Source organism: Haliotis rubra, unplaced genomic scaffold, assembly GCF_003918875.1.
Source record: "Haliotis rubra isolate DU_JTF1 unplaced genomic scaffold, ASM391887v1 Scf78, whole genome shotgun sequence".
Taxonomy (NCBI): domain Eukaryota; kingdom Metazoa; phylum Mollusca; class Gastropoda; order Lepetellida; family Haliotidae; genus Haliotis; species Haliotis rubra.
Window position 1 is genome coordinate 1,551,533 of NW_025767501.1, and position 22,057 is coordinate 1,573,589.

The 22,057-nt window shown below is 39.6% G+C and overlaps 1 protein-coding gene across 1 annotated transcript; it reads right to left on the minus strand.

Annotated features, from left to right (window-relative positions):
- Positions 1 to 242: 242 nt before the first annotated feature.
- On the minus strand, positions 243 to 16,804 carry LOC124260861 (solute carrier organic anion transporter family member 4C1-like). The gene is made up of 14 exons (XM_046695182.1): positions 16,689 to 16,804; positions 11,387 to 11,560; positions 10,338 to 10,396; positions 9,265 to 9,581; positions 8,278 to 8,496; positions 7,426 to 7,531; positions 6,569 to 6,690; positions 5,665 to 5,780; positions 4,603 to 4,741; positions 3,446 to 3,641; positions 2,904 to 3,051; positions 2,152 to 2,336; positions 1,736 to 1,800; positions 243 to 1,341 (listed from the first exon to the last, which is right to left on the minus strand). The coding sequence occupies exons 1-14, from the start codon at positions 16,707 to 16,709 to the stop codon at positions 1,112 to 1,114; spliced, it is 2,097 nt and encodes a 698-aa protein (XP_046551138.1). The 5' UTR covers positions 16,710 to 16,804; the 3' UTR covers positions 243 to 1,111.
- Positions 16,805 to 22,057: the final 5,253 nt, after the last annotated feature.

A 22,057-nucleotide genomic window follows, 5' to 3' on the forward strand; every position in this document is an offset into this window, starting at 1 on the left:
ATTACCTACAGAGGTAATAGCATATCATGACAAAATATACCCCCACATAGAGGCTTCAGTATATAGGGAAGGTTTGCAAAGCAAACTCGACAGCTACTTAGTAACGAGGACTCAGAAGATCATTTTGGCAGCCGCCCTGATGATGACAAACCTACAGATATGGGCGAATGTAACATGTAGTGTTCCGGACAGGCCTAGGCACGCAATTCCCTCATAAAATATGAAACACTGCTTGGATAATACAATATCCAACAAACATTTTATTAACTTGTCAGATATACATCAAAGATTACATAGTTCATAGAACAAAATCATTAAAAAATATATATATAACAAAATGTGTAAACGTCAGATGATACTGATGTGTTCAGGGCCTTCTGTAACCACAAGCTGAGGGTCACCATCCAGCAGTCTATAAACAAACAGCGCCAGTCTATCCTTTGTGCAGTGAAGACTAGGGCTCTATACAACGTTTACACAAATCATTGTGTTTCAGTAATGGAAGGCAGATAGCACCATTCAGTAGTGTTGTGGAGATACATTCAGGCAGTATTGAACAGTATTGCAAGTATGACAGTACGTGTCATTTGTTGATGTGTAGAACGTTAACTGATGTTTACTCTTGTCAATACTGAAGACAATCAATAACGTGGTAAACTTGTGTAAGGGGTTGTAAAGTATACAAGGGACAATAACACGTATATTCATTTATCCAGACGTTTTCACTAGTCACGAAGCTCTCGGGATTCAGGATGTTTGTTTTGAGTGAATGATAGTAAGTAACACAATTATTTTCTACACCTTAGACCTGACAACCAGCAATGGGTTATCAATTCAAGTGCTCATGTTTTGCAGCATTAACCAAAGTTCATGGGTATTGAATATTACCCCCGTTAAAAATATAAATGTTCCACATGTAATAATTGTCTGACCAATCAAATGCATGTTTCCTCGGGACTCTATACATGTATTTAATCTCTGTACAAACGATATGTAACCATGGAAACCAACCACTGATCATCGTCTACAGTTAACGCAGAACACTCCTTTGAACCCAAATAGGAGGGAAATTCAATGAAAAGTAAGAACATGAAGAACACAACAGTTGCTATTAGCTCCGCAGGTCTATCGACTTCCTCTTTCGTGCGTTGGCAATGGAAGCTATCAAAAAGCAAACTCCCGCAATGATGTTGACAACAATCCACCACGTGAACACGCCTATGGACATCCTGTGCTTGTTGTACAGCATGCAGAACCGGGTCCCATCTGATGAAGGGGGGCTCCATATTTCACAGGAGGAATCCAGGACGTAGCCAATGAGCACCGGGCCTGGGATGGACCCTGTTGGGGAGGACATGTACATTTATTCAACGAGTGACTTCCGAATTGTATTACTATTACATTGTCCACCCAAAAGGCTTTTAGCGCTGTTTCTGCGCGTCCGTTAGGGTTTTTCGACGCCAAGTTGTTGATATTGCCAACCAAACATCGAGGTAGGTTTGTAAGTCGCTCTGTGATTGGTACGTAAAACTCAGTTGTGTAGCCAGTCAAATTGTGAATCAAGGACGGGTAATTTGAGATTGCCAGAACCAAGACATTGGTTTCAGGGGATAGTGTAGGTTTACTGATATATCTACATATCTATATACATGTATAGAGATACAGAGGATGACTTGTCTGATGAAGATTTGAAATTAGGTATGAAATGTTCATTACATAGGGCGCAAAGTCTTACCAAGTAATCTCATCAGCATCCACTGGAATCCCAGTGCGAATGGCTTCAGTTGTGGATCGACGCATCTAGGAAGAGAGAGTGTAAACGTTCAGTCGAGACAATACATATTTATATAACAATACTCAGTTTCATGTATGATCAGTAATCTGTTTTGTTATTGTTGTTTTATATATGCCAGTGTTGATTAAAAAAACTAGAAGTTGTTTTACTAGATTTAATCTTATGAACAAATAGTAGCCTATGCCGCCGTGTTGGTGCAATGCTTCAAACAGTTTCGTGTTATAATCCGTCAGCACGTATATCCAGTACACAAGTGTACACTTAGTTCACCCTTTTGTCGATATAACTACACTTTATAGACATGTACTGATTCCAACAATTTCAATGTTGAAATCTACATGTTGAAGGAAACTCACCTGAGTGTTGCCATGGAAACGGGTGTTGTTGTTGTTAACACCGATAGAAGCATAAGGAAAAGGAGAGGCGCTAAGACGTACAGGTTGTTGCAGTCAATATCACACCGCCCCTTTACGGCAGTGGAAATGACGTCATTGGTAGTATTGCTCATACTACGTTCCACGCAACTGCAGTTGCCGTAGGTCTGAAAATGAAGGGTGGTCATTTTGATGTTAAATTGAAAACCCAAACAACGTTTACTTCTGGAGAGTCGTGAGTGAATCGTTAATCATAACTATTTTTTAGTTTCGGGTAACAAGATCTGCTGTTACACTGAATCATGTTCTATAGTTTACTGATTCAATGGGGCGGTGGGGTAACCTACTGGTTAAAACGTTCGCTCGTCACGCCTAAGGCCCGGGGTCGATTCCCAGCATGGGTACAATGTGTGGAGCCCATTCCTGGTGTCACCCGCGGTGATATTGCTGGAATATTGCTAAAAGCGGCGTAAAACTCACTCTCACACTCACTGATTCAATGTTTCACTGGTTCATTGTTTCCAGTTTAGCTGAAAGACCGAACACCTCAAATCAGCTTTATTCTGAACCAGAATGCATCATTAAGCAAAGGTGGCAAACAATTATATTCTCAGCAAAATAAGAGTAGATTTTTGGCATCCGTAAACAAAACACCACTGTACTCTTGGTTGTATTATAATATAAGTAAATGGGATGTTTTCAGAGTTATTTAAGCTGAGTCTGCACATTCTCACAGCTAATGGTCCGAGGGTGTTCTGGTTCATACAGCCGGCGTGACACGGAGAGTAGTACACGATATCGTCGGCGCCGCACACGGGGTTGAACGCTTGCCTCGAGCAGTCGCATGACCCTTGACACGATGCGGTGTTGGTATCCACAGAACTGAATGTATATCATAGAATTCGTGTAGTAAATACGTGTTTACAAGCAGTTGTGCGACAGTAACATACCGAGTATGATGATGAATGTTTAACACTTACAGTAACTGAAAAACACAACTCTTGATAGTGTTATCATGATAGTGATAGTGTTTCAGATTTAAAAATAAAAGCTAAACTTATTTCTTTTGTGAAAATATTTGCCAGGCCTAAACCTAATATTTTTTCCAACGAATCCTTAGAAGATCCAGGTTATTTTAACTTTAATCACAATCTTAGTAGTTTAAAAAACTATTCGTGTTCTAAAAATACCACACCAATCTTATGAATTATTCATCACACTTCTGTTATGTGATTCTGTTAAGTGGACATTTCCTGTATATAACAGAAAGACTCACCTCTCGCCCGGGTAAGGTATTTCCATTCCTGCAAGTCGGACATTGGGGCACTTGGCTAGCAGTGCGAATCCCAGGACACTGGACAGAACACACAGGCCCATATTCAGTCTCGCCATTCCCAGCCCCTCAAGGTGGAACACCCGAATGAGGATCCCACCAAGCACCATACCAAAAGAACTGAACAATATTAGCCCTCCTACAACACAGTACACATGTATGTGTTCAGGCAGAGTGAACATCGGGAACAGTTTGAAGCAACCGTAAAATCTTTCAATGGATGAAGAGGGCCTGAAGAACGCTGTACAGATGTACATTTGTTTTATATACCTGTGAAATATTGAAAACAAATGTAATTTTCATGGACGAATGTGTCTCTACATGTCTTTTTGTGTTTCTCTAAAACGACATCCGCTCTCACTTCTGTAACTCGCTGTATTCTCCGACACTATCGACAATACAGTAAACTGGAAACACACATTCACGAGTTGATTTGCAACAAGTCGCTACGTATGTGGTAACTGTGTTTACCTACCGAGCTACCTAGCAACTAGAACATATCTGTCAAGCATTTACAGGGTTAGAAATTGTCTGGTCCAGACTCAATTATTGACAGACCGCCGCCATATAGCTGGAATACTGCTGAATGCGGTGTAAAACTAAACTCACTCACTATTTCTGGTCTCTGTGTAAACTGGACTCAAATTTCGGCCTCTAGTGATAGCGGTTTTGCTAAAAATCCACAGGGGAAAAAGATTTACATAAAAACGGTGTAAGCTCGAATTCCTTAAACGTCTCTGCTTTGGAAAAAAAGTGGTAAGGTAGACCATGGTCTCAAAGCCAGTCTCGATCTAAGATTTCCACGTTACACATGCTATAATTCAACACAGACAGCAGTCGATCTCGGAATACATATTTTGTTCGAGTCATGCACACATACTTCGTTTAACCGTCACATTGTACAATCGCTTCTGTTAACTACTCTCATGGACGCTCCTGAGTAATAACTGCATTTCAACTTAACACATATACATTAGCATTCCTCCACTTAAGTGTTTCATTTTCACATACGTATATAATATTAAACAGAAATACACATTTAAACATCTTAGACAAACTTGTCCTCTTTCTCAACATCAAAGACAAAATCACTAACTCACCTAACAGGTAGCCGGCTTGATCAAAGGGCATGTCGTACATTTCAGCCAGGTATTTGAAGGCAAACGCCCCTACTCCGAGGATAATCAGCGCCTCGGCAGCTCCCCCAAGGCTGAGAAAGATTAACTCCACGTTACCCAACTGAAACATAGGGGATCTGCAACTCAGCAAGACTGTATGTTATAATGTTCACGTATGCTAACATGTGATGTGAGAATTTGGATGGTATGTGTTGACAGGTAGGCCAACTACCCGTGCTTCTCACGCCGACTACTCCGTATCTGCTGGCGTGGGTCAGTGTTCATACTGTCACCCTCTGTATGAAAATCGAGTCTGGACCAAGCAACGCAGTAGTTGCCATCATGGGCCTGTATCTACGCAATGGTGATACTGCGACATGTATCAACTAGTCTAGCAAGCCTGACCACCGATCCCGTTAGTCGCCTTCTATGACACGCATTAGTTGCGGAAGACCAATTGTAACCCAGATATTGATGAGTAGGTGAATGAGTGTGTATGAGTTTAGTTTTACGCCGCACTCGGCAATATTCCAGCTATATCGCGGCCATCTGTAATTAGCTTCACTCTTCATAAGACAATCCAGTGATCAACAGCATGAGCATCCATCTAACTAATTGCGATACGATGACATGTGTCAACCAAGTCAGTGAGCCTGACCACCCGATCCCGTTAGTCGCCTCTTATGACAAGCATTAGTTGCGGAAGACCAATTGTAACCCGGATCTTGATGGGTAGGTATTACGGAGACTCACCCGCACCTCCTGCACACGGGGTAGAGAAAGTGTAAGTGCAGGTGTTAGCTAACAATATTGCCAGACAATCGAGATTGGTGTTCATTTTAACAGTAATATTATGCAAAGTTGAGACGTGTGTACATACACATGCATGTCAGTGTTACGTGAAAACGTGAAACTTGTGAGGATGTACATTGTCTTGCTAGTGAGGTCATGTAAAACTTATGAAGAGTGATGTCAATTTCAATTGATAAAATAAAAACACTTTAATAAAATTAAAAAGCAACATTTGTGACTGGTTATACTTACAAATTTCAAAACAGCTTTAAAGAAATCTACGACGGTGTCTTTGATCACAGTAAGGACTGACCTCTTCTCCTGGTCATTCACGTCTTCTTCCAGTTCACGGCGGTGCTTTTCACTCCCTGTGATCAGAAGGTTTGAACATCTGACGAAGGTCTATCACGAGTTTACAGCAGACAATCCACAGAGGACGGATAAATAGAACGAATAGCCTCAAATGGATGACTATTCAATATTGTTACAAGGGCATTGGAATATATTGTTTCTGCAGTTGTACCACCTTATTTCTTTTAAGATTCGATAAACGTTCATAACAAGAAAAAATAGTTGTCATGAATATATTACTATCTAAGAAACACTAGCGTGACTATATTGTCTTGCTTTCATAGTCAGGTGTTATGCAGAATTTTCCGGACGAGGTGAATATTCTTCCAGGGTATGGCAATTCTGGAAGATGTTTAGACTATCTATGTGGACAAGCACATGTCGCGATCATCTCACAATACTTCACAACCAGTGTAAAGGTTGTGGTTTCACCCAGGACATCTGGACTACATGGCTACTGCATGGAAACTGTTGCTACGAGATGAATTATCTCTCCACTGACCTCCTTTCTATTATCACTGATATCGTATTCTGTAATGCTGTTGTAATTGAAATGTGCACTGCCAGTTTAATTACTTTACAGTTATTTGTATTGATTTGTAAACAGAGTTTATTTTAGGATGCAACTGTTAATTGTAAAACATTTCTGGGTATTTGTTGGAAAACGCTGAAATCTTTTGTGGGTAGATTTCTGGCTTATTGTTTCAACTGGGAAATCGACACGTAACGATACAACTGAAACAAATTCCACCTTGCTCACTGAATGCATTGGAGGAAACCTCCATGCCCTACTTCCATATCGTACCGGGTATAGCCCTCGGGAAGCCAAACAACGGGAGTGATGCCGAAGCAAACAGCAACACCGATATTATAAACCCGATCCACCATCCTCCAATCCAGCGGGGGTCGCGGGGTCCAAAATCTAAACTAAAACAAACAGATCCTAAAGAAGCTTCTTGTAACAGACAACAACCATACAATAACGTACACGCAATACATTCAAGCGAACAGAAGCAACATACATACAAGCCTGTCGTACATGTGGTGAAGTTATCTGAATGGTATCATACATACAAGCCTGTCGTACATGTGGTGAAGTCATCTGAATGGCAACATACATACAAGCCTGTCGTACAAGTGGTGAAGTCATCTGAATGGCAACATACATACAAGCCTGTTGTACAAGTGGTGAAGTCATCTGAATGGCAACATACATACAAGCCTGTTGTACATGTGGTGAAGTCATCTGAATGGCAACATACATACAAGCCTGTTGTACATGTGGTGAAGTCATCTGAATGGCAACATACATACAAGCCTGTTGTACAAGTGGTGAAGACATCTGAATGGCAACATACATACAAGCCTGTTGTACATGTGGTGAAGTCATCTGAATGGCAACATTGATTGTTGTTTGCAGAATTTCTGCAATTTGCATAACGTATTTGTCAAGATGATTCTTTCTTACTCTGCAACAGGTTGTTATTGTGGCTGGGTCGCTATTCATTCTCAAAACACAACGAGAGACAGACTTGCAATTAGCGCCCGTTAATGTACAAATTCAGCAGTTGCAATTTAACTGATTGACCCTTATTGCACAGGGACTTGTCTCAACATCTCACTGATCACAATGTCTAGACCTAGTCTCACTGATCTCCATACCTTGTCTGATCCATCCGATCAAAATCCACGTAAAACTTCTCCGTTAACTGGCCTCCAGCGAAAAAGCCTATCGCGACCCCAACAGCAGCTGCACCATACGTCAAACCTGCAGACGTGTAGTGACGTCACATGAATATTGTATTTCATTTTTAACAACTGGTGCTAATAATCCTCCCAAGTATACATAAATAATTCAAAATCATCTTGGCTATCCGCTCATTTTTTGAATACTGGAACCTATGAAGATATCAATAATATAGATACTTGTAACCCATCAAGCGCATTATTTATTGACCCGTGAGGTTCAGGGATAGAATATTAATTAGTCTCCACACCAACCCATTCTTGTTGTAAGTGGTGACTTATGGTATCAGGTGGTCAGGTTCGCTGTGTTGGTTGACACATGTCATCGCATCCCAGTTGGTAGATAGATGTTCATGCTGCTGGTTACTGGATTGTCTGGTCCAGACTGGATTATTTACAGATAATGTCATACAGCTGGAATATTGCTGAGTGCGGGGTTAAACAACAAACAGACGAACAAACACATTTACTGCGCAAGCAAGTCTAACCTCTGGACACTGCGGTCACGATATAAACAACTAAACATGGAAATAAATAATTGCTGTTGTCAAGGTAATAATACCCATCACACATTCAACATTAATAGTTATTTCCCTGAATATGACTATTGGTTTTGCAGCAAGACAGGTAGGGTTGGGTTCCACCAAATTAGTAAACGAGTTTGACCTGAAGCCTTCCACCTTAAGCTGACATGCAGCGATATAATCGAAATACTGAGATGTATCTAAATCGAGTCAGTGACAGAATTTCGGTTGCTTGGAGACTTACCAACGTATACAGCTGCTTTTGCAGGTTCCGCGTTCTCATCAATATAGGCTGTTCCAAGCGATAACATAGGAGTGAAGCCTACCCCGTGAATCATCTGAGCGATCATGAACACCCCCAGATAATGGGACAGCCCACTACCGTCACCAGACGTAGGACCGGAACCGGAAGTCGAATTCTGGAGATTGCATATCGCTGACACAGACGAACTACCGGAAGAAGCTGATGAAAAAAACATTAAATATGATTGTTGAAATTGTTCCCTGCAATTTAGAAGCCACGCGTTAATCCAACATTAAATAAGATCTCAATTCCCGCTACCGCTGAACTAAGACCTGAGACTCCCGTTTTACGGGTCATTTCAAAACCTTTCATCAAACCCATCAAATCATCAGGATTGTATTTTTTTACCATGTAACATCGAAATTATTAATACGTTGAATTAAAAAACGACGGATCCAGGCTCTACGGGTAAATCCGCTCACGTCAATGGGACAGTTATTTGAAACGGAAGTGACTATGGAAAGTACTCTCATGCGATCCACATCATCTTTTAACCATTCAAGAATGTTCTTTCGTTCAATTTTCAAATTCAGAATCGAAATTGTTCTCAAATACTTTGAAAGGTATTCTTGAATAGAAGTCGCCAATCTGAAACTAGCTCCTGAATGCTGCTTTCAGGGTGACAATTGTCGACTTCCTGTTAGTCACTTCACAGTTCGGAGGTTGATTTGACGTGACCCGTGAGATGTCTTCAGATCTTTGCTTAGCGATAGCGAGAATAACTTCTGATTCTAATGAGATTGTTGGCTAATCATACTGCTAAGATTCGTTCTTTCTGTCCTCCGACACTGAAAATATTGACACTGAGGAGATATTTATGTTTTATATATAATGTTACGGTTGAGTGTGGGAACAAAACGTTTGTTTCTTGAAGAGTACGTAAACTAACAATAAACCCTCCAACGGAACACCAAGCAAACGACTCACACTTGAGGGGGGCATTTGTGGCCATATGAGGAACCATAAACACGAGAGACCCGACAGCACTGATGAGAGAGCCAGCGGCAACCCAGGCCGCCTTGTTGTACCGGCCTCCAATGAAGCTGACGAACAGGACAACAGCCAGGGCTCCTATGTCCTGTGAACTCGTGATCAGAGCAGATTTGGAGCTTTCAAGGCCGAACTGTTTCTCCAGATGGGGTAGAGCTGCACTGGCTATCCCGTTCACGGTGAATCCTTCGGTGACACAGAGGACTAGAGCACAGAACACAAACACTCCGATTTTGTTGAATTTCTGTAAGAAACTAAAGAAGAAAATAGACTAGACACGGCATACTCAGTGTATCGATACACCTTTGAACACCTTTGTATTTTCATAAACATGTATTGGTTTGAGCAAATCTATTATTCGTCAATCGAAGTAACTTTGAGGCGTGTCATATTTCAGAAACAGAGACAGGATTCGTGACATGTGTAACATATTTGTGTGATTAGAGGCATCGTTAGTTGCTCGATGTCCTATCTCTGGTGGCCACAGATCATGTTGACCAGCATTGGTTGCGGCAGAGTAGGTGAATGGGTGGTGTGATCGGTAGTCCTGACTCCTAAGAGTTTTCATGGTCCTGCTCCACACTGAAACACATGTTATATGTGGTGTCTCTTTTGCCTCTTTATAAATACCGATCCAGTATTCGAGGGTATAATGTATACCTGCGACCATTCATCAGTGTGGGCATTCGGCTATATGTATGTTAATGATGATGAAGATGATGTTTGCAGTGCATTGTTCTGTGCTGAGAGACACGGTTAGTGGTATATGTAGTCGAATATCCCTTGTGTACTATGAGATATGTTTGGTTGAATTGTCACATTGTCCAGTCAAAGTTTAAACAACAAACAAATATACGTGAATCATCATGTGCCGTCTCCCTCTTCTGGTCTAGATCTTACAGATCAACGGCTTCACGAGCGATATTAAAAGTTCAACAATGTTACAGCATGCTCTATATCGGAAATCACAAAGTACCTGATAAACAGGTTATAGTGTGTTGACTACTTACCTTGGTTTAAAGCCGCGCCATCCGTACCGGTACATGTTCTCCTCCTCGCCCCTGTAAGGCTGAAACACGAGGATTAGACCCGTGCGTTATTACAGGTGATGTACACTATATCATTCCCCAACACATTGTTTGTGACACAAGAAAGTTACTGTCACCGGCAAATACCGACCGCCACATTCCTTGAACAACAAAGTAAAAATATGGGGAAAAAAACAAAACCTGTTAGCAATCTACCCCAGAGATTTCATCTAAACTTCAGGGCATATTTAAGACATTAAACCTTGACTGACGTAACATTTTGAAGACAAGATAACGTTTGATCTCCGTGAGACAACTGTTACCGACAGTAACACACATGCAGTTTCATTAAGCATAAATAATACAGAAACAGTTGATGGAAAATCATATCTGTATGCATGACATCAATTTGTTTATCAGATTCAATGAAGAATTAATGATATCTTTCACAGTATTAACAAATAGTAAGGCTGATTAAATGGAGAATTAATGATATATTTCAAAGTATTAACAAATAGTAAGTTTGATTCAATGGAGAATCAATGATATATTTCAAAGTGTTAACAAATAGTAATTAGGTTGAGATAACAAGAATGTCCCTTGCGATATTCCCAGTATAAGGGGGGACTCTGACCAAACTACAATACCGCATGCCGAAATAGACAGTAGTCATGGCAGTTTTGATTCAAATCTATTTTTTGAGTGGACTCGAAATATATTTTTAAACAAACCTATCTCGTAGTAAATGAATTCATGAACTGCAACACGCGGAGAGAAATAACCGCCCCGTCAACATGTTAACAGGTGGATATATATAGAGAAAAATGTTCAGCAGGGATATCCGTTTTTCATAGTTTTCCGTTTTCGTCACAGTATATTTTTGTACTGTTTATGATTTTGAAAATAACGAAGGAGAAGAAACTGTAAAATCCGCACATGATCCTATCAAGGCTCCCATATAGAGATATGCTGTACAATGTTGTTACACGGAATGAATCCAGTGAAATCGGTTGTATTTTATCATGGCTCACCTTTGCCGGCTTCGTCGTTACCTCCTTCGACGGTGGGATGGACACGAATACGTCATCAGCCGATCTGGAGAAACCGACATTCTGAAACCCATCCTTCTCTTGCTTAGGTGTGACCTCGTGGTTTCGGGAGCCATTGGTGTCAGCCTGGAATGCTTTATTGTCCAAACCAGGGTCCTGAAAACATTACTTTACATCAGCGCAAACCGCGACATAAATATATCACAATGCACCATCAGACAAGACTGCGTACTGATTTATAGAGCCTAACAACATGCAGCATATCTTTCTTTCTTCAAAACGTGATGATCGTTAACATGTAAACTGTTGTTTTATTACAACATGTTACAAGAGTGAACACGACTGCCCAAACTTTGTTACCCTATCATGGATTAATAGTTTGACCGTGACTGCTGTCAGCCCAACCAGGAATCACCAGCAGGAAGATTTCAACCAAGGTGGATAAGGTTTACGACCTGTGTCATGCTGGAAATCAGTGAGTGAGTGAGTGAATGTGGTTTAACTTAGTCACTCGGAGATTCATGTCATCGACGTGATGAAACTCCAGGCTGATATTGTCTACAGTATGCAGGTGCCGATATTGTATACAGTATACCGGTGTCAATATTGTCTGCAGAACACAGGAGTCAATATTGTCTACATTTTATAGGTGTCAATATTGTCTGCAGTATACAGGTGTCATATTGTATGCAGTATACAGTTGTCAATATTGTCTACAGTATACAGGTGTCAATATTGTCTGCGGTATACATGGGTCAATATTTTTTGCAGTTTACAGGTGTCATTATTGCTTGCAGTTTACATTTGTCAATATTGTCTACAGTATACAGGTGTAATTATTGTCTGCAGTATACATGGGTCAATATTTTGTCTGCAGTATAGGGGTGTCTTTATTGCCTGCGGTATACAGGTGTCATTATTGCTTGAAGTATACAGGTGTCAATATTGTCTGCAGTAAACATGTGTCAATATCGTCTGCAGTGAACAGGTATCAATATTGCCTGTGGTATACATGGGTCAATATTGTCTACGGTGTAGATGGATCGATACTGTCTACGGTGTAGAGGGGCCAATGCTGTCTGCAGTATACATGTGTCAATATTGTCTGAGGTATACAGGTGTCAATATTGTCTGCAGTATATAGGTGTCAATATTGTCTGCAGTATACATGGGTCAATATTGTCTGCAGTGTACAGGTGTCAATATTGTCTGCTGTTGACAGGTGTCAATATTGTCTACAGTATACAGGGGTCAATGTTGTCTATAGTGTAGAGGGATCTATACTGTCTACGATGAAGAGGGGTCTATACTGTCTGCAGTATACAGGTGCCAATATTGTCTACAGTATACATGGGTCAATATTGTCTGCAGTTTACAGGTGCCATTATTGCCTGCAGTTTACATTTGTCAATATTGTCTACAGTTTACAGGTGTCAATATTGTCTGCAGTATACATGGGTCAATATTGCCTGTAGTATACAGGTGTCATTATTGCCTGTAGTATACAGGTGTCATTATTGCCTGTAGTATACAGGTGTCAATATTGCTTGAAGTATACAGGTGTAAATATTGCTTGAGGTATACAGGTGTAAATATTGTCTGCAGTATACATGTGTCAATAATGTCTGCAGTGAACAGGTGTCAATATTGCCTGCAGTGTACAGGGGTCTATATTTTCTGCGGTATACATGGGTCAATATTGTCTATAGTATACATGGTTTAATACTGTCTATAGTATATATAGGTCAATGCTGTCTGCAGTATACAAATGGTCAATACTGTCTGCAATGTACAGGGGTCAAAACTGCCTGCAGTATATAGGGCTCACTATTGTCTGCAGTATACAGGGTTTGATAGTGCCTGTAGTATACATGGGTCAATACTATTTACAGTATACAGGTGTCAATATTCTCTGCAGTATACATGTGTCAATATTGTCTGCAGTGAACAGGTATCAATATTGCCTGCAGTGTACAGCGGTCAATATTGTCTGCGGTATACAGATGGTCAATACTGTCTTCAATATACAGGGCTCACTATTGTCTATAGTATACAGGGCTCACTATTGTCTATGGTATACAAGGCTCACCATTGTCTATAGTATACAGGGCTCACTATTGTCTTCAGTATACAGGGCTCACTATTGTCTATAGTATACAGGGCTCACTATTGTCTTCAGTATACAAGGCTCACCATTGTCTATAGTATACAGGGCTCACTATTGTCTTCAATATACAGGGCTCACTATTGTCTATAGTATACAGGGCTCACTATTGTCTATGGTATACAAGGCTCACCATTGTCTATAGTATACAGGGCTCACTATTGTCTTCAGTATACAGGGCTCACTATTGTCTATAGTATACAGGGCTCACTATTGTCTATATTATACAGGGCTCACTATTGTCTATAGTATACAGGGTTTAATACTGCCTATAGTATATATGGACAAATACTATTTACAGTAAGCATGGGTCAATACTGTCTGCAGTATACAGGGCTCACTATTGTCTTGGAACGGTGTTGCTCCTTACACCCACAACAATTGCCGCAGATGCCGCCCACACCAGCAACAACGACTACCACAGTACTGCCGCCCACACCAGCAACGACTACGCAAGCTACCACTGACAAGATTTGCCTGACATCAACCACTTCGAGTGTTTCGCGTGTATAATTGAGAATTTGGACGATGTAAAACTCATCGACAAAACGTGTGTAACATGGGGTCTGTCCCTTATACATTATTCCTCAGGGCTGTTGACGACTTGAGTCGGCGACTCCCATTAGCATAAATCAGTTCCACTTTTTGTAAATTGTAACGCGAGTGTCCGACCTCGTGAGTTCTCACGGCCTGCACACAATGCTATTACAACACCCCCTGTGCATGCTGGGATTAGTCAACTGGGGCCCACTTCAAATGTCAACCCGTCTTTCTTAACGTCAGTTATATGCGCACTGTACAACGACGCGCTATGTTAACACTGTTATGTTGGCTATGTATCAGTTACGCCGACAGTCTGATTCAGCACTATGGAGAACAACCTGGTCTGTAGCTAAAACACGACATTCTACATTCTACATAATCGTTGCAGGTCACTGACAACAATATAGATGGGATTGTTGTTTGACAAAACAGTGCAGCTATATCGAAACCATCCAGTGTTGACCGGTGAATGATATCATGAGCGACAATCAACGCTACATACTACCAGGTGTGTCATATATTGGTCCCGACCGATCTTCAACATCAGTGCTTTCCTGCGAGGCACTGAGGGCGGTCTGGCGGAGCGTGAAAACAAATGCAAGTGTTTGCATGTATCGTTTCTACCGTAACATATCGGTTGATTTGAATCAGGGGCAAGACGAAGCCCTTGAATCTCTCAGGAGTCAAGCTGCCAAACACAGTCACCCATCCCATGACTCTCCGCGCCCATCTTTGCTTCACAGCTATGTGCACAGGACCACACAGGACTACTCCCATTTTTCACATCTAGGCACAGCAATCATGTAATAACCCTATACGAGGAAGTGTATTGGGACCCAAACGCTCGTTCAGTCTCCAATTACACAAATAGCAGCAACGCGGTGACCCAAAGGGGAAAATGCGTGGGTAACTCAAATGAACACCTGACCCATAAACCCCTTTTGAACTTTTGACCTTGACCGCAATGAGATTCAAAAGACGATCTGTAGCCTTGGGCTGTAGTCACTAAACCCTGTCCATATGAATTCAATAACGGTCACATAGGCAACTCTAGCTGATATACACACCTGAACCGAAAAATAAAAGAGACCTTTGAACCTCATGTGTCACAGAAAACATTACGTGTGCCAAGAGGGGTGACTTTAAATTTCCATTGGTCACCTTTCCCTTCTCTTGCTTCTTCCACTTTTTCGGTGTAAACCGGTATGCTCTTTCTACAGGGATGCCTCTACGGGTATTTTGATCAAGGTTACAGCATTCTAGGAATCAGTAAAGCTTTCAAAATGTTAAATGACGATATTTCATCATATACTTATGCCAATATTGGTTGTCACCCCCATCTCCCCCTTCTTGTCCCTTCTATATATGTAATATGACGTCTTATCTGTAACAGGTGGGTGGCAAAACAACGGAAAGCGAATATGCACGGTATTTGCCCTAGTATTGCCTTGCCATTTACACATATTCACGTTTCACCTATTCAAACTGTTCTTTACAAATCTAATATTGTGCGGTACATTGCACAACGTGGCTGACCTGGATCCAACCAGAGCTGACAAGTGTGTTTACGTAATGTCTGATCGTTTTTACATTATGACTTACATTATGAGGACTTACATTATAAGTAATTTCCGAGCGTATTATTCATTTATTCTCATCTTTAACAGAATGGATGATATATTTTTCAACTTCATTATTCCAATGCATATAGGTAATCATTAATCAGGTAAAATTCAAAATGGAAGCTATTGTTGGAATAAATCTAAATAATCTAAATCTCATCATAATGATAGTAAATACATAATCATACTATTACTACTCCGACTATTATTGCTGCTGCTGCTCTACTACTACTACTACTACTACTACTACTACTACTACTACTACGACGACGACGACGACGACTACGGCTACTACTACAACTACTACTACAGATGCTGCTCCTCCTAATCCTAATGCCACTACTACTACTACTACTCTACTACAACTACTGTTGCTGCTCCTCCTCATCCTAATGCCACTACTAGTACTGCTGCTGCTGCTACTACGACGTCTACTACTAACAAATACCGTCCGTACGGACAACGGACCTTTGAATTATATGTTTAAGAGTAGACAGCTTGTATTTCATACCATCATGCGTTGCTCTCTAATGATATCAAGTAAAGAGACATTCATCCTTATGTGCATGGGGCGTCAACAGTTAATCGTTTACTGCGTGACATTAAACATCGGCAATTAATCACACGAACCTAATTTCATGACAAAGGTAATAATTACTCCTTTCTCATCCATCATTTCAAGTTCTTTATAAAATTGGTGTATATATCAATAGAATGTTCTTTCAATTATACACATCGACCTCAAACTTATTATACATAGGATAGGGAGTATAATGTAGCTTGACAAAAGTAGAACATTCAAAACAAACAATACTGCGTTTTACGCCACACACCGTAACTAGTAATGGCAAAACATACATCCCTGCAGTACACCTTACCCTGCTTCAAACATCATGCGTTTTAGACATTCGACTGGGCAAATATTGATGTATGTTTCATACTAATAATATCTTACCTCCGATTCTGATCGCATCATATTGTACAGTGGTTACTCAGTGCTATTACAACTCTGAATGCCCGAGAAAGGTGTGTAGTCCTCTAGGAACGAACGAAACTGTGAGTGGGTCTCTTATGGGCATGCCGATCTATAAATAGCAGTGTTACGGTTTAGCGATTTAGGGAAGAGGGCCTATTGTGAAGGTGGGAATTCACGAAACACATTCCTCAAGCGTGTGTTGTTAGTGTTTCGCTTGACAAGCTCAATAGTTTTTATGACTAAAAGGTACAGGCAAAAAGAGTACTTGACAATTAATTAATTAATTCTTTAGTTTTCCTCAGGGGATTGATGTAAGCACTGATCCTGTAGTAATGTTTGGGGAGTAATTTTTACATAATTTAGCTATTTCAGTCTTTGGATGAAATTTATATTGTTCAAACCCAATTTCTTTATTACCACTAGTCGTTAAATGTACCTTCTTTCGTCCGATTTCATTAAATCATTTGTTGAGATGTATCTCGTTGATTGAAACATATTTTATTCAATTAAGAAACTGATTGGGCACAAGTTATCCAACTTAAATAAGCCCTCTCCACATAGTTACAAGTGTATATTACAAAAAAGTTCAACAAGAGGCAGACAAAGGGTATAGATATGTACAGACAGAGTTATTTAAATCGTTTAGTGTTATGGATGTAGATATGTACACTTTTAAAAACATTCTCGTTGATCTCGTTGATCAGGTCCCTGGTGGCAAGTGCTTACTAAACAAAGAAAAGTGTTGTCACTGTCCCTGTACTGGTTTGTTGGATGAACAGATAAGCTATAAACCTTGGGTTGGGTTAATCCGCCTTTAACTATCGACAACGTTGCTCATGAACCAAATGGTCAATGGGTTTGGGCGGGGGTCTTTTGTCGTTTGTACTTTAACACAGCACTATGCAATATATGGCTATATAACAGTGGTCAGGACCAAACAATTCAGTGATTGCCCCCATGAACATCGATCTACGCATTTGGGAAACAAGGACGTGCATCAACCAAGTCGATAACCATGAAAGTAGTATATAGAACAGGGGTACGAGATCAGTGGTACTACACATGAACACCCAATCCATTTAGCCGCCCTTACAGCGAAGCATGGATTGCCGAAGGCCAACAATTCAACCTCGTATCTTCAAGGGTTAGATGGTTACATTGATTACTAGTACTGACTGATGTTACATAATAAATTATGGTGGACCAGACAAATGCTGTTTTTAGTAAAGATATACTTATTCCTACAATCAACTCTTAACAGAAGTATTAAGTCTCATTGTTTCGAACTTAACAGGACCGTGTAGTCGAGATATATGGACATTCGAGTTAATGAGGCAAAGATTAGTAGCAATTGTGAAAGATTAACAAATAATTGATACTTTCGCCTACGTAGACGATACTACGATAGAATTATGTATATGATATTATCTAAAGACACGTATAATATTGCACCGAATTATCGACTTTGCAACCCTATTTTCTCGAGCGAGTGAGTGAGTTTAGTTTTACGCTGCACCCGGCAGAGTCCCAGCTATATGGCGGCGGTCTGTAAATAATCGTATCTGAACCAGACAATCCAGTGATCTACAATATGAGCATCGATCTACCAAGTTGGGATACGATGACATGTGTCAACCAAGTCAGCGAGCCTGACCATCCGTTCCCGTTGGTCGCCTCTTACGACAAACATGGGTTACTGAAGACCAATTCTAACCCTGATCTTAACGGGTAACCAGTAATCGAGAAATCGTTCCCGATCTGTTTAGTAACCTCTGGTTTAATTTATTATAACCTGTTGGGAGGTTCAATAAATATTCAAAGTATTCAACAGAGTAAACCTTCATGTAAATGTGTCGAAGTTTTGGAATTAAAATTTGGAAGGTGTGCTTTTATTGTTTTTGTTTTCATTTGATACTTTGACTGAACTTCAGTTGTGAAAATCAAAATATTGAAATCGTATTCCAGGTCATTCAGAACAAACTCACTACAGGTAAGTGGAATGGTCTAATAGCATGCTTATCACGCTGTGTTCCATTCTCTCGTGTAAGTACCGTGTCACAGTTCCATTCGTAGTGTCCTTCGCCACGCTACTGCAGAACAAATACCAACATTGACGAATATCTGCACTCACTCATTCGCAATGGACAAGGCATAAGTACGCTTCTCACCCCACCATGATGATGATTGTCTGATTGCCGAGAAGGACCAATGTTCCATGTATGAGCGAAGCGGCGATGTAGTAATGTGATGGAAGGATGAAGCGATGCATAGAGTGATGTGTAGTGTAGTGTACATCAAACAGTAGTGCTGTTGGACAGAGCGATACTGCGAGATTAGAGTAATGTAGCAACGGACCAGGGGTCGTTTAAAATTTCATCACTTATATTTACATCATTTCATTCCAACGTTTCGTCTATTTGCCCAGTAGTTTCATCACATCATCCTTTCATCTTTTCACTCTAAAGTATTGTCCAGTTGCTAAGTCGTTTCATCACACCATCCTTTCATCTTTTCACTCTAAAGTATTGTCCAGTTGCTAAGTCCTTTCATCTTTTCACTCTAAAGTATTGTTCAGTTGTTAAGTCGTTTCATCACACCATCCTTTCATCTTTTCACTCTAAAGTATTGTCCAGTTGCTAAGTCCTTTCATCTTTTCACTCTAAAGTATTGTTCAGTTGTTAAGTCGTTTCATCACATCATCCTTTCATCTTTTCACTCTAAAGTATTGTCCAGTTGCTAAGTCCTTTCATCACACCATCCTTTCATCTTTTCACTCTAAAGTATTGTCCAGTTGCTAAGTCCTTTCATCTTTTCACTCTAAAGTATTGTTCAGTTGTTAAGTCGTTTCATCACACCATCCTTTCATCTTTTCACTCTAAAGTACTGTCCAGTTGCTAAGTCCTTTCAACTTTTCACTCTAAAGTATTGTCAAGTTGCTAAGTCGTTTCATCACACCATCCTTTCATCTTTTCACTCTAAAGTATTGTCCAGTTGCTAAGTCGTTTCACCACACCATCCTTTCATCTTTCCACTCTAAAGTATTGTCCAGTTGCTAAGTCGTTTCATCACACCATCCTTTCACTCAAAAGTATTGTCCAGTTGCTAAGTCGTTTAATCACACCATCCTTTCATCTTTTCACTCTAAAGTATTGTCCAGTTGCTAAGTCGTTTCATCATAATCATCCTTTTATCTTTTCACTCTAAAGTATTGTCCAGTTGCTAAGTCGTTTCATCACACCATCCTTTCATCTTTTCACTCTTAAGTATTGTCCAGTTGCTAAGTCGTTTAATCACACCATTCTTTCATCGCTTTACCCTAATGTTTTGTCGAATTACTGAGTCGTTTCGTGACATCGTCCCATGACTTCACTGCAACGCACCACCGTAGTACTCCATGTCCACACAATAAAACGATGACCCTTTTCAGTCACAAAGTAATGTATATTTTCGCTAGTGTTATATTCTTCATGCAATTAAATTCCAAAGTAATAAAACAGCTGTTCAAAATGTTGAACTGTTTGTTGTTTGTTTCAATATACAAGTCTCGTGACGGAGTAAGTCTACTGGGAACACGCTTTAACGAACCAGCTGACCGGTCATGCATCGATTCGGGATAACAATCTATATTTTCTTGTCTCGAAGTTGTACACAGTCCCCGGTTGTCGTTAGATTTTCAAATAACACAAAAAACAAAACAAAGAAAAACCAAAAAATCACCAAACGAAAAAACCCACAACAGTATATCAAATACATTGATTACCTCAAATGTTTTTTAAGTATTATTTAATCACTTTATTTGGTTACAGTTGAACAAGATATATGGATGGAGTGAGATGCTACAGATTGCATAATAAAATGCAGACAGTATAATGTATCTCTAATTGGGAATATGGACTAAACAATTGTCATGCTACATAGTTATACAGAGAATGTGGAAGACTAAATTTTAAATTACAGGACTGCATCTAGGACATTCCATTTTCTGTAAAAATTGTCGTTTTTCTTATCGATAAATTTCTCAATCTCATAAACGTCCTTTATAATGTTCTATAGATTGTGAAGCTAGGTTTGTGTCCTTTTATATTCATTACGAAAATGTGGCACTTTGCCAATAATATCATGTGGTTGAGTAAATGGTTATCACTGCAACAAAATAGAATATCATGGTTTGACGTTTCATACGTTTTACCAAAATTGTTAAAATCTGTCCAGAACATTTTTATGATTGGACAATCAAGGTATACATGGTAAATATCCTCACTTACTCAACCACATAATGTACATAGGTCATTATCTATCAATTTCAGTAGTTCTCGTTTAGTGTAAATGGCTCTGTGCAAAAAGTTATATTGAAAATCTAAGAGATTCGTGTCTTTAGTGGATTGTCTATACATGTATTGTGAAAATATGGATTTCCAATTTATCAAATCATTTTGTTCCCCGTTCCATTTGAGACAAACATTCGGGATGAAATTATCATAGTATATCCTTGAGCGTTTACTAGGTTTAATAAAATCATTCCAAGGAGAACACATAGATAACGTCGGTATATTAAAATTGTTGTTTGTTCGTATAACTTCTTTCCAATGTTTTGGTATACATGTACTAAGAAGAACACGATTAAAACCAATTACAGTACCATTAATGCCAAATTTTCCTTTCAGTTCCACAAATGTTAGAAAATCGTGGTCGTTTCAAATATCTTTAATATAAACTACTCCACATTTAAGCGAGTTATGAATGATCAAGCTTGGCTGGTTACACTGGTGATTTAGCCATAGTGGTTGCATGAGTATTTCATTAATATCGTTATTGTTTTGTTACAAACATATCTTTTAACATATCTATGCCAGGCATCAAGTGAGTCTTTCCAAAATGGATTTTTAACTTTAAAGTGTTTCGCAATGTTGGCTCCCAGGAGAAGAACGTTTTGTAAGGGGAAACCTGCAAGATCATAGTTTTTAGATTTTGAAATATATCTCTTCAAGTATGAAAGTTTTAAAGAGTCGATAAAGGTTTTCACATCGACCATTCTTAGATCACCTTCTTCGAACATTCTCACTCAATTAATTCGTTTTTTTGGTCAATTTTATCACTCCATATAAATTTGAAAAATAATCAACGTTAAATTACGTCTTTTCCACTTCAGTAGAATTATTTTTATATTTTCGAGTCTCTCCTTTGTATTAAGTACTCATAGGTTTTCTAAATGAGCATCTAATTTGATTCCCAATATGTCGAAATTCTCATTTTGCCAATCCAGCTTATAGTCATGTGATAAAACTACCTTACTACCTGCCATTGAACCTATCCATACTGCTTTTGTTTTGTCAATATCTATGTTCAAA

Excerpts from the sequence above, each read along its gene's own strand:
- LOC124260861 (XM_046695182.1), bottom strand. The coding sequence starts at position 16,709 with ATGATGCGATCAGAATCGGAG. Across the intron at positions 4,742-5,664 it reads TTAAAGCTGTTTTGAAATTT|TTGGGTAACGTGGAGTTAAT; the intron begins GTAAGTATAACC and ends CCTATGTTTCAG. Across the intron at positions 3,052-3,445 it reads ATACCTTACCCGGGCGAGAG|TTCTGTGGATACCAACACCG; the intron begins GTGAGTCTTTCT and ends ATATACATTCAG.